This window comes from Lepus europaeus, chromosome 10 (genome assembly GCF_033115175.1).
Source record: "Lepus europaeus isolate LE1 chromosome 10, mLepTim1.pri, whole genome shotgun sequence".
Lineage (NCBI taxonomy): Eukaryota > Metazoa > Chordata > Mammalia > Lagomorpha > Leporidae > Lepus > Lepus europaeus.
Window position 1 is genome coordinate 9,234,990 of NC_084836.1, and position 13,012 is coordinate 9,248,001.

General features: G+C 62.0%; 1 protein-coding gene across 1 annotated transcript in view; it reads right to left on the minus strand.

Moving 5' to 3' along the window:
* Positions 1–2,202: 2,202 nt before the first annotated feature.
* The window catches only part of LOC133767481 (TRIO and F-actin-binding protein-like), a 30,341-nt gene continuing 19,531 nt past the window's right edge, over positions 2,203–13,012 (minus strand). Inside the window, exons 6-10 of the mRNA XM_062201883.1 lie at positions 9,549–9,663; positions 8,028–9,047; positions 5,362–5,439; positions 2,674–2,811; positions 2,203–2,292 (exon numbers count right to left, since the gene is read on the minus strand). Of these exons, the coding sequence (XP_062057867.1) occupies positions 2,203–2,292; positions 2,674–2,811; positions 5,362–5,439; positions 8,028–9,047; positions 9,549–9,663 (1,441 nt within the window). The remainder of the gene's footprint in view (positions 2,293–2,673; positions 2,812–5,361; positions 5,440–8,027; positions 9,048–9,548; positions 9,664–13,012) is intronic.

A 13,012-nucleotide genomic window follows, 5' to 3' on the forward strand; every position in this document is an offset into this window, starting at 1 on the left:
CCTCTGTGGCACAATGACTCAAACCTAGTTTACCCTAGGCAAGGTTACTTCTAGTCTCTGTGCCCCCATTCTGCCCTCCGGAAAATGGGGGTGATGCCGGAAGCTCCAATAAGTGGGAGTTGAAGAAAAACCCTTGGAACAACCTCTTTCTCTCCGGCAGCTCTGCTGGGTGGGGGCCGGGAGCTTGGAGCAGTGTGCCATTTCAATGAGTCGGCCACCTTGGTTTGGGGTCAAAACTATTGCTCTTATAATTACTCTCCCCACTTCTCAGATGGAGAAGTGGAGGCGCAGGGAGCTGATGTTCTCCACTGGGCATCTCTCCACTGCGAAGAATGAGGCCGTGGGGAAGGCCGCTGGCACCCCCCGCCCACCTGCGCCTAGGCATTCAGTCCTCGGGAGGGTGACCAAGTGGACGCAAGAGCCCACCCACCATCAAGGCACCTGCCGGGGGCCTCCCTGTCCCTCATAATTTGACCCCTGCCTGCTGTCGCCTGTCACCACAAAGCCAGGGGACCCGCTCTGCATCACAGCACCGGCTACCAGGATTCTCAGGGCTGGGCAGGTCCCTCGCCCTGCCTGCCTGCCGGGCCCGGGGCACTTCTCGTTCTCGGTACCCCAGAACACTGGCTCTCTCCCTCTCCCCTTCTTCCCCCTTCCTCCTCCAAATGCTTGCTTGCCTTCGGTTCGGAGTCCAGAGGAAGCGCGCTTAGGAGCTCCTCAGCCAGCGCTCCTGCACCTGACGCCTTGCACGGTGCCTGTGTTTGTTCATTCCCCCACTCCCCACGCGCCGCACTAAAGCCACATTGTGTTCTGAGCAGTTCCACGTTAGCGACCCCGCCTGTGCTCCTGTGGGCAGGCATGGAATGGTTTTTATCTCGAAGGCCAGCCCAGTACACGCTCAGGAAACACTGGACAGGAGAAGGAATGCACGCGCGAGGGCAGCACCCAGGATGGACAGGGCACGGCTTCAGAAGTGAGCTGTTAAAGTGGCCGGGACCCTGCTGGGGTTAGCCAGTGCCAGCCCAGTCCTCGGCTGAGACCAGTTTCACTACGTCAGCCCCACAGGTGTTTGCTGCTGCCCTCAGGAACATCTCCAACTCGCCATCTTCCTCATTCCCGCACCAGGGACCGGTGCAGATGCCCCAAGCCTCACTTGTCCCATCTGTCTAATGGGAACACTCCCTGAAGACTCCAGGGGCTGCGAGGAGGCTCAGGGAGACCAGGGTACATGTAGGGTGGGTGGGCAGGTTTGTAAACACTTGGCTCTGAGTTCAGCCAGCACACAGTTTGAATCTTAGCTCTGTCCCTTGTCCCCTGTGTGACCCAGAATGAGATGTTACCTCTGAGCTTCATTTCTGCACCTGCACCATGGACACTGGATCTAACGGTGCCTGTTGCTGGGGACCACATTCAGTCAGGCAGGCCATGCACTGAGCACGATGCTGGGCATACAGCAGGTGCACAGTAGTTGCTGGCTGGGGGCCAGCCTCATGGCCTCCACTTGTGACGCTCACATCCACAGAGGACCACCAGTTCAAGTCCCAGCTGCTTCACATCCTATCCAGCTCCCTGCTGATGCACCTGGGAACCCAGTGGGTGATGGCATAAGTACTTGGGTCCCTGCACCCACATGGAAGACCAGGATGGAGTTCCTGGCTCCTGGCGTTAGCCTGGTCCAGACCTGGCTGTTACAGTCACCTGGGGAGAGAACGAGTGGATGGAAGATCTCTCCCTGTGTCTCCCTCTCTCTGTCACACTGCTTTTCAAATAAATAAGAAATTTTTTTTTAAAAAATGGCTGGTTACCATCATCATCGTCATCCCATAGCTTGCCTCCACCTCCCTCCCCCTTCTCCCCACTCAGGACTTCCCTGTCCCCTCCTGCCAGACCTGCTGTGTGCCCGTGACCTCTCCTTAGATGGATCAGGTCCCGCAGGAAGTGGGGAGCGGGTGAGCATGTTCCTGTTTGAGTGAGGTCCCCCGATCCCTGTGTTTCCCAAATCCCTGAGCGCCGACGGTCTTCCCAACAGAGGTGGCGCAGGGGATCTGACTGCACCCCTTCTCCCCTCCGGGAAGGAGGCAGAGCAGCTCCTCACCCCCCGAGCGGGAGCAGTGCGGCCCAGGCCAGTTGGCTCACCTCCCTAGGCCTCACTCCCTGCTTCTGTGCAATGGGTGTGCTGCCTCTGGGGTGTCCGGGCCAGTGCTAGGCCCACTGAGTAGTGAGCAGAGTCGGCCTGTCGCGGACTCCACCGGCCAGCCTGTAGCCCCCGAGAGGGCGAGGCCACTTCTCCAGCTGTGCAGGGGGGCAGGAGGGGGCAGGTCGCAGCTGCCTCCCCGCCCTGCCCTGGAGGAGCCCCAGACACAGGCAGGGGTGGTTACGTCACGCCAGATGTTTGTGCAACTGGCTCAGGCCTTCGCAATCCCAGAGTCCCTTGCAGGCCTCCTTCCCCCCACCTGGCTCCCCTCGGCCAGGGCTGGTGAGAAGCTGCTGACTGGGAGCTTTGGCTCCCGCAGATGACTCAGTCACCCCTCACCCCTGCGAGCCCAGGCGCTCCGCCTCCACCTCTCCCTCCGTGGGGGGGCAGCATGCCTCCTCCTCAGCCCCCACACTGCCTTCTTTGTCCAAGCCACCCCTGCCCCCCTCCCTCTCCGGTCCCTGCTAGAGCCAGCCTACCCTTTGCCACCTGAGGACCCCCAGAGACAGCAGGAACGGATTGAACAGCGTGGGCCGGTCCCCGGGCATCCGCCATGTGGTCACCAGTCGGCCCTTGAGGGCGCTCCCAGCCTTGCCCTCTGCTGGCCTCTCGTCTGCCTGTCAAACAGGGTCCAGTGTTGGCCCCGGGTCTATTTGGCCAGAGGCATCCCTGGCCACAGCCTCCCCTGCCCACCGCAAAGGCCCAGGGTTCCCATCTTTCTCCCCTCCCGCAGCTGCCAAGAAAAGACCTTGTTGGGGCCAGCACTGTGGCACAGTTGGTCATCTCACCGGTTCAAGTCCTGGCTGCTCCACTTCCCATCCAGCTCCCTGCTAATGCGCTTGGCAGGCAGCAGAAGATGGCCCGAGTGCTTGGGCCCCTGCACCCATGTGGGAGACCCGGATGGAGTTCCTGGCTCCTGGCTTCAGCCCAGCCCAGCCCTGGCAGCTGAGGAGTGACTCAGTGAATGGAAGTTATCTCTTTCAGTCTGTGTCTCTCCCTCTCTCTCTGTCACTCTGCCTTTCAAACAAATTACAAAAATCTTCTTGAGGGACCAGTGCTGTGGTGCAGTGGGTTAACGCCCTGGCCTGAAGGGCCAACATCCCATATGGGCGCCGGTTCGAGACCCAGCTGCTCCACTTCCCATCCAGCTCTCTGCTATGGCCTGGGAAAGCAGTGGAAGATGGTCCAATTCCTTGGGCCCCTGCACCCACATGGGAGACCTGGAAGAAGCTCCTGGCTCCTGGCTTCAGATCGGCGCAGCTCTGGGCATTGTGGCCAAATGGGGAGTGAACCATCAGACGGAAGACCTCTCTCTCTTTGCCTCTCCTCTCTCTGTGTAACTGTGACTTTCGAATAAATAAATAAATCTTAAAAAAAAAAAACTTGAAAAAAATTAAAACGGCCTTATTAACTCGTTCATACTAGCGTGTGTTTGACTGATAAGCCGCCTGGGCTCAGCACCCTGGGGGACCTGTGCCTCATGCCCTGTGCCAGTGGGTAGGCAGTGCAGAGTGCGTTTGGTTCCAATGCGAAATGAGCCAGGATTTCACGCCTAAGTACAGACTTCCCATTTCTCGTGAACTAAGGACGCAGAAGCCCCTCTAGGCCCATCTGGAGCCCAGGGGTCACACAAGTGTCCCCAGCCCCGCCCTGCTCTTCTCACCCGGTCACCTGCCCGGCCTCCAGGGCGGTGGGCTAGTGACTGCAGGCCAAGGGAAAGGAATGGATCCCAGACTTCCGCAGCCCCCCGCCCACCCCCCCACAGGGCCCCCAGATGCCCTCCCTTTACAGACTTCCTTGCCTGGAAAACCAAGGCCCTGGCGAGGCAGAGGGGCTGCCCACACCACGTGGGACAGCACAGGGCCACAGGGCTCTGGGGGCAGGGGAGGCGAGACAGCGTCCCCATCACAGCCCTGGCCACGCAGCATGGAGCCGTGTCCCTAGACTGAGCTCCACGGGGACCTTGGCTCGCCTCCCACACCCGCCCAGGCACACAGGAGGGCTCACCAAGGCCCCTCGTCAGGGAGTGCGTGAACGAGGGACACTGCCCGGGAGCAGGCCCAGAGGTGTTCCGTGTTGCTGGGACAGGCCCCTTTCATGGAGACAAGAGCAGGCCCCATATTGCTGCTTCCTCTTTGTTCCCAAGACCCTGGCTCCAGGAAGTCGGAAGAAACAGCCCCAAAGGAAGGAGGCACGAAGTTGTCAGAGCCCCCAGGAGGCCTGGGAGTGCCCGGTGGCCTCCCCATTTCACAGATGGGAAAACTGGCTCAGCCAGCGTCAGAGCACCGCCCTGCTGAGAGGCCCAGCAGGAGGTCAGGCAGAGTGAGGCAGCAGCCTGGGCGGGGGTGGGGGATGTGGGGGCCTGCAGGGAGCGCACTGGCCCTGGGCTCTGTTCTGAGTCCAGCCTCCGGCTGGCCGTGTGGCATGGGTGGCTGCCCTGTCTCCCTGTCCCCATCTGCACAGTGAGGGGTCGGGTGGAATCTCCCCAGCTCTGACTAGCAACAGGGCCAGACTGGGGGGCTCCCCTCCACCGCGCAGAGGCTCTGCTGTCGCCCCGGCTTCTCTGGAGGCAGCTGGGGGAGCGGCAGGGAGGGAAACAGCGTGGCTTGTCCACTGTCCCCACCCCCGCCGCCCGCTGTCCCGCTGTGCTGGCTGGGCGCTGACCTCACCCCCGGAGGCTCAGGCTGATGGGAACAGTCTGTTTGGCAGGTGGTGGGAGGGTGGGGCAGAGCCTGGGCTCCAGCCACAGCCAGGCCTCCTGTGGCCTCAGGGGGCCCCCTCCCCTGCACACATCGCTCTTGCCTGGGGTCCCTGGAGACCCTCAGCCCCAGCGCTTCTCTGCCTCCAGCTCCAGGAAGCCCCTGGCCCCTCTCTCAGCCGGGCCCGGCCCTGGAGAACTGGGAGGACCTTGTTCCCGGAGCCCATCACGGCTGGACTGCAGTTCGCCCGGGGAAAGGCAGCAGAGCGCCGGGCTTCTGACCCCAGGCCGGTCCGCTCGGTCCCCAGGCCAGAGACAGGGCTGCCGTGCGGAGCAGCTCCTCCACGGCCCCACCGTGCACACAGATGACCCCGAGGCACAGCCAGCCGTGGTGCGACTCAGCCCCCCGCCCCGGCCTCATTTCCCTCCCCACTCCCGATCTGTGCGCCCATGCCCGTGACCCCACTACCGAGTCTGCCTGCTCCTGGTCGGTCAGCGAGCCTCGGCCTCTGCTTGGTTCTGACTCCTCAGGCTCTTCGGGCTGGAACTGGAGATGGAAAGAACATAGCTTAGCCCAGGTTATCCCCTGGGAGTCCACCCTTCCACCCGCCTCCTCATTGGCCCAGCTGTCACCCATCGATCCAGCACCTCTCTAGCACCCAGATCCACATCTAACATCCGTAGATTCTCACGTCCACCCAACCAGCTGTGTCCATTCCACACCACCCACCCTCTCCTATCCCCACATCCACTGTCATTCATGCACGCATATGCCCATCTCCCACTCAGTCACCATCCAGCCATCATCCAACCTCCATCAACGCATCCAACATTCATTCACCGGCCAGCACCCGACGTGTGCAGCCAGGCAACGTCCATCCGGCCAGTCATTCCCAGCCTCATCCATCCGCTAAGCAACACCCGCCAGCCACCCACCACGCATTCATCGCCATGTGTGCCTCCATCCATCGTCCACCCAGCCCTTATCCATCCCACCGGCGTCAGTTACCATCCGCCCAGCACCCACTGTCTGCCCATCATCCACTCACCCCTCATCTACCCACTGACCCGTCCAGTTCCCCTCTGCTGCCCACATGTGCTCAGAAATCCACCCCCCCACAGAGCGAAGCCCAGCTCTTTAGGTCAGGGCCTGGGAAGGCAGAGGTACAGGCACAACCCCGCCCCCATGGCGCTCATGTTTCTTACAGGGAAATGGCAGCCCAGTGTGACAGATGGCGGGGAGCAAAACCGCCAAGCCTGGGGAGGGGGAGGGGGCGGGGGCGGGCACTGCCAGCCTGGGGGCGGGGCGCGTATGCAGGGAAGGCTTCTCAGGACAGCCGACTGCGGCTTGAACGACACACAGGCGTTCGGCAGGTGAAGAAGGAAAGAGCATCCTACCCAGTGGGAACAGCATGTGCAAAGACAGGGAGGCGTGCACGCAGGGCCTGCAGCCCGAACAGGGCGACTCTGGGGTGGAGGGCAGGGGAGGAGGCCTTGAGGGCCATGCCAGGAGCAGCTGCAGCCCCGGCAGGACCCGGCCCAGGCCTCTGCTTCACCTTTGCTCTGAAATGCCCTCGAGGACCTGGCGCTTCTGCCTCCGGTCCCCCGCCTGTCACCATCTCCCAGCCTCCCAGAGACCCCCGGGCCTTGGCAGGGAAGGACTCCCGCTGGTGAGTGTCCCTGTGGTGGTGAGGAAGTGTGGGTACGGGGGCTGGCGCTGTGGCGCATGAGTTAATCCTCTGCCTGCAGGGCCACATCCCATATAGGCGCCGGTTCGAGTCCCAGCTGCTCCACTTCCGATCTGGCTCTCTGCTATGGTCTGGGAAAGCAGTAGAGGATGGCCCAAGAGCTTGGGCATCTGTATCCATGTGGGAGACCCAGAAAAAGCTCCTGGCTCCTGGCTTTGGATTGGCACAACTCCGGCCGTTGCAGCCATTTGGGGAGTGAACCACAGATGGAAGACCTTTCTCCCAGTCTCTCCCTCTCACTGTCTGTAACTCTACCTCTCAAATAAATAAATAATTTTTTTTAAAAGCGCAGGTACAGCGTGGACACTGACCTCACTTCTCCCAGCGTATGCCTAACAAGTCCGCACCTCAGTTTTCTCATCTGTAAATGGGGACGACTGAGGCACACGGGACGAAGCACCTAGGGCTCCGTGCCCAGAGCTGGCACACAGTTAGCGCCGATGCCTGCGAGCCTGCGTCATCCCTGGAGGCGGCGGCACCAGACTGTGCACCAAAGAGAGGAGGATTTGGATGAGCGAGCGCAGCCCCCACAGCATCGCTCTAAGGGAAGCAGCTGGTCCCGTTTTACACAGAGAAACTGGGGCCGAGAGGGGCCCGGTGTCCAAAACCAGGCGCTGTGCTCCTGCTGAGCTAAAAGGCTGTCCACACCTGCCACCCAGCCCCAGAAAAATCCCCTGGGCTGCGGGCGGCACCGCAGGGCCCCTGAGGCAGGGGAAGGGACTCAGCCAGCACCTGCTGTGTGCCTGACACAGGCCCTCCGTGATGCAGCTGTCCTGGCTCGGGCCAGTGGGCATCGCTGCCCCATGGCTGCCCCGTCTTCCCCATGTCCGAGAGGAGGGGCCGGAGCAGGGTCGGTGAGGCCGCCCTGGGCTTGGGAACTTGGAATACAGGGGAGGGAGGGGACGTGCCCATGCTGGCCGTGGTCCCGGGCAGGGTCAGGTGCCAGCCAGCAGACACAGCACAAGCCAGGTGTGGTGGGGCCAGCGGGGAGAAGGCCCCGGCCAGAGCGTCTGGCGTGAGGCCTCGGTGACCTGCACCGAGCAGAGCCGGGTTCCGGCCCTGCCCAGCCTCGCTGCCTGTGGCATCCTGGGCAGGTGTCTCCATGAGTAAGGAGTGCCTGTCTCCTCGGGTTGCCATGGAGACTAAGTGGGGTGAGTACACAGACATTCCGACGGAGGCGTGGCCACAGGAAGTGCTCGTAGAAGCACAGGCCATAATCAGCCCTGTTCAGTCTGGCGGCCAGGCCAGGCTTGGTCAGCAGGGGGGTCTGCTCTGAGCCCCGGCACGGGTGCGAGAGCTGAGGTTACCGCATGGGGGGACCTCTCAGAGGGGACTTGTGTGGGCCGGGCCGACTCTGGCTGCCCCTGGGGACCGGGGAGCGACTCACCTCCGGTGCGGGCGAGCTGGGCCTGTCCGGGTCGCTCCTGCCCCGCAGCGGGCCCAGGTGTTCCAGATCAGCCGCCACAGAGCTCTCCGGTCCACTTGTCACTTTAGTCTTTGGCCACTGGGTGGAGGTGCAGGCAGGGCCGGGCGGCTGGGTCGGGCTCTGGGGCCGCTGCCCGGGGCTATGTCCATTGACAACGGTGGCCTCGGCCCACCCTTCAGGCTGCCCGGGGGGCTCCTGCTCCGGGGCGTCCTTTGGGCCTGGAGGACCCAGCTCTGGGCCTGGGGCCTTGGCCGGGTCACCCGAGTGGCCCTCTGGGTCCTTGTGGGGCAGCCGGGCCTGCAGGAGCTGCAGGAGGCCTTCCCAGTCCAGCTGTGGGAGGCGGGCCCAGGCTCCGTCCCCGGGGGCCCGCAGGAGGCCCAGCAGGTCCCTCCAGTCGAGCTCGGGGTGATGTGGGTGTGGGCAAGCTCCCTCAGCCCCCCAGCCTGGGGCAGAGGCGAGGGGCGGCGAGGACCCTGCTGGGCCTACCCAGGGCATCTCTGGGGGGCTCCTGGGCTGACCAGGTCCAGACAGCTCCTGCAGGCTGCCCCAGCCCCTCTGGGCTGGCTCCTCAGGGGCCTCCTCCCAGGCCTCTGTCTGTCCCCAGCTGGCGCCGGGTGGACCCCCCCACATTCCCTCTGGGGCTCTGCCGGCCCCAGGGCTGAACTCCCCAAGTTCTTGCCGGGCCTCGGGGCCCAGGCCCTCTTCCTGGGTGCTCCAGCTCCTCTCCGGGCGTCCGCGAGGGCCCTGGGCCCCTGGCACCTCCCCCTGACCCTGCCACCCTGTGGGAGGCTCTCGGGAGCCTGCCCGGCCACCCCCTGACCGCGGCTCCCTCTCCGAGGGCCTGGCTGCTGTCCTGGGAGGTGGCGAGGTCCCCTGGAGCCGCCGGTCCCCCTCGGGCCGTCTCTCGGGACTCCGGGGACGAGAGGGCTGTGTCCTGCTCCGCCGGGCCGGGTCTGCTTGCTTGGCAGGGAGCTTGGCCGCCTGGGGATGAGGTGAGGGATGGGTAAGGCTCCGGGCCCCGGCTGGGTGGCCGCTGTCCGCCCTAGGGTCCTGGGAAGGATGTGGCCATGTCCTCCGCAGCCTGGGCCAGAGCAGGTGGACAAGCACGTGGGGTCTTCAGCTCTCCTGTCCAGGGTCACGTCCTCCCTCTCACCATTTCCCTCAGTTCTAGAAAGAGATCTGCAGAGAGCAGCTCACTTTCTGCCCCCCCACCCCGAGATATCGATCCCAACCTGGGCTATCAGGTGCCAGAATTTCCACGCCAGCACCCGGTCCCTCGGGGGCGGGCCTTGCGCCCTGCGGGTTTCTTTAGAGAGAACATTCTGCCAAGAGCTGCTGGCCCCCGGGGGGGGGGGGAGAGCTGGAAGCCAGGGCGGGGGCTCTGGCCCTGTCATGGAGGACCTCCCTGCCCAGTACCTGAGAACATGGGAAACCATGGCTGTCCCGTAGGGGTGCAGGGCCGGGGCGGCTGGCTGTGCTCACCTGCCTGCTGGGGGTAGGGCTGGACTGTCTTCGAAGTAGCTGACTCTGACCTTGGCCGGGCCGCTGTGACCGTCCCTCGTCTCGAGTCTGGAAGGCCCCCGGAGCCTCGGACTTCCTAGGAGCAAAGGAAGCCGCTCCTCTGAGGACCCTGGGACCGTGCCACTGCCAGCACCCCAGTCCCTCCACTCCCACCCACGCTGCGAGGAGCTGTGGGGGATCCAGGGCCCCGAGTGAGAGCTGATCGTCTGAGGGCCTCAGTTTCCCCTTCTGTGAAATGGAGATGGCGAGTAGCAGCCTCTGCTGCCTCCTGGCGCGGCTGTGAGGATGCAGTCCCGGCCACGGTGGCCCCGAATCGCTCAGCACTTCCTGCCACCTACCACCCCAGAAGAAGGCCAGGCTGAGCTTTGTGGGAAGTGAGATTTATTGAGCACCTACTGTGTACCAGGTACTGGGCACACCATCGCCTGGGGGCCCGCACGTACTGAGCTCCTCTAAGCTGCAGGTACCAAGCACTCGCGTGTGTGGCCTCGTCTCATCCCCACAGCCCGTGCGGCAGGGACAGGTGGTGAGGAGCGGTGTGGTCCCAGCTGCCCTCTTCCTGTCCTTCCTGTCCGTCTGGGATCTCAGGCCCACGTTCTCCCCCTCCCCCAGTGCCCACTAAGAGAATCGCAGCACTGAGCATGGGAAACTTCTAGCCATCCTAGTGTTTGGCAAAAGAGCTCTCAGGGAGATCAGAAGGAAGACAGCCCCCCGCCCAACTCTCCCGGCCCAGGTCACGGCTAAGCCGCCCGGACGTCTGGGGTTGTTGCCACATCCCACAGAGACGGCCTCTAACCTGGGCAGAAGGCCTCCGGTTCCTGTTTTCTCGCTTACTAACTGTAGCCGTGGTTATGAATGGTTAACGAGCTATCTCTGTGAGGGAGGAGGGCCAAACAGACCCCAGCTCGCCCCTCCCCGCCGTGGGGAAGGGTTCACAGCCCAGGAGCACTTGTCTCGGTGCTGTTTGAGATCCTGGCTTCATCCGAACTGACAGCTGGAGCTCGGAAGGAGAGATGTGAAAAAGCCAGCCCGGGGGGCCCAGGGGGGCCCACGCGCAGCTCCGGGCACTGGACCTGCGCTGCGGGCCTGGGGGTCTGGGGGTCGGAGCTGCGGGGGGGTCACCACGGACCTTCTCAGATTCTAATCTAACTTTGGAGAAGTCCAACCCCGCGGTGGGGAACGTGGGGGGGGGGGGGGCTGCACATGCTCTGTTTCTTACAGGAGCTCGCCTTGCTTCCTCCCGCATGGAATGCAGACACAGCAGCGGGGGCCTGGGACCCCGATGACCCGGCTTCTCTGTTACCAAAGCAACAGCGTCCCCCCAGACCCGCTGTTCAGGAGGGCTGGCCTGGCCACACCAAAGATGACAAAGCAAACACGCAGACTGCAGAAGCTTAGATGGGCCCTTGAAGGCCCAAAGCCATGAGTGCAGCAGACCACAAGAGCATGTTTTGAATTCAAGAGGCCACAGAATGCCTGCGTGATGCTAAGATAAGAGATTCCAAAGGCATCCATGGAAAAACCAAGGTCCCCGGCGCTTTGAGGAGGGGATGCTAACCCTTTAAGAAAAGGGCTCCAGGCTCACAACACCGCATGGACACAAAGCCCACCCCCAGGATGAGAAAGTCAGAAGCTCCGGTCTGACTCCTACACAGATGCTCAAACAGTTCTAGAAATTTCTTCCTCGCTGTGGTATAATGGGTTAAGCCTCTGCCTACAGGGCCGGCATCCCGTATAGGCACCAGCTCAAGTCCTGGCTGCTCCACTTCCCTTCCAGGGGAAGCAGCAGAGGAGGGCCCAAGTCCTTGGGCCCCTGCACCCATGTGGGAGACCTGGATGGAGTTCCTGGCTCCTGGCTTCAGCCTGGCCCAACCCAGCCATCGAGGTCATTTGGGAAGTGAACCAGTGGATGAAAGATCTCTGTCTCTCTCTCTCGGTCCCCTCTCCCTGCCCTCTCCCACTCCGCTTTTCAAATAAATAAACCTTAAAAAAAAAAAAAAGAAATCTCATCTTCAGGATATGCATGGCTGTCTACTTGGGAAGAATGACATAACAGGAAGAAAATGATCTGCTCAGCACAACACCTGATGGAAAGGCAAATTCTCCGCTTCAGAGAGTGGAAGACGCACAGAAGTGATTTGTGAAGAGAGCGCTTAGTCAAAGTGCACACATATACCTAGTTTGTAGTCAAGGCCTTTATCTCTCTGAAAGTTGTGGGCGGGATGGGGGGCGGAGATACCAGAATGACCGTGATAAGATCCCGCCGTCCAGCTGAGTTATCTATCCTATCGGATGAAAGTGTGCAGGCCAAAAGTGGTACTCGAAGGCCAAGGATGCGGAGGACTCGGCGGGTGGTGAAGCCACAAGGCAGGATGCTGCGGTGCCGGCTACCCCCGCGCAGCGTCACCCAAACCCACAGAGCGCGCGCCCCGTAGAGCGAGCTCGCTGGAGACGGTGGGCCCTGGATCGGGGCGCCCGTCCCCTCCGTTTTTTTGCGGTGAAGAGTACATGGCAACTCTCCCTACTTTCTGCTTGATTTTGCTGTGAACCTAAAACTGCTCTTAAAAGTTGTGTATTAGAGAGAGAGAGACAGACAGACAGACAGAGAGAGAAACAGAGAGAGGCCGGCACCATGGCGTAGAGGATTAAGCGGCCACTTGTAATGCCTGCGTCCCACCTAGATGCTCGTTGAGTCCTGGCTGCTCCACTTCCAATCCAGCTCCCTGCTAATGCACCGGGGAAGGTAGCAGAGGACGGGCCAAGTCCTTGGGCTCCTGCACCCACGTGGGAGACCCCGATTGCATTCCAGGCTCCTGGTTTCAGCCTGGCCCAGCCCTGGTCATTGTGGCCATTTAGGGAGTAAACCAGCCAATGGAAGATTCTCTCTCTCTCTCTCTCTCTCTCCTCTGCTCTCCTCTCCTGCTCTCTGTAACTCTGCTTTTCAAGTAAATAAATCTTTCAAAAAGTAAAAAAGAGGCCAGTGAAAGAATGACAGGCATGCTGCAGACCACGAGGGTCGTCCCATGGACTTGCAATGGATCCATTTTGCTGGAAAGGACCCGGGAAGACGGAGAGATGGAGCTCCTCGTGCAGATTCAGATCTGAGAGAGGCAGCGCCGCGGCGGCCAAGAGACGGAGTTCCGAACTGAAACACCGTGCGCCTCTGTAGGAGGACGGACAGCCCTAACCACAGGCCGCAGTGATGGCTCTGCAGCGTGCGAGAACTGGAAGCAGACACGGGCGGTTCACAGACTCCAGGCTACTTGCTGTCTGTCCTCTTGACCTCTCTGGTTCTTGAAAGCTCCAGGGTTGGAACCATCGTGGGGAATCGCGACCAGAGTAGGCAGAGACATCCCCGCCCCCAGCGAGGCCTGGTGGGGCTGACCAGGGAAGCTCGCAGGACACCTGCGCCCCGGGGTGGGAGG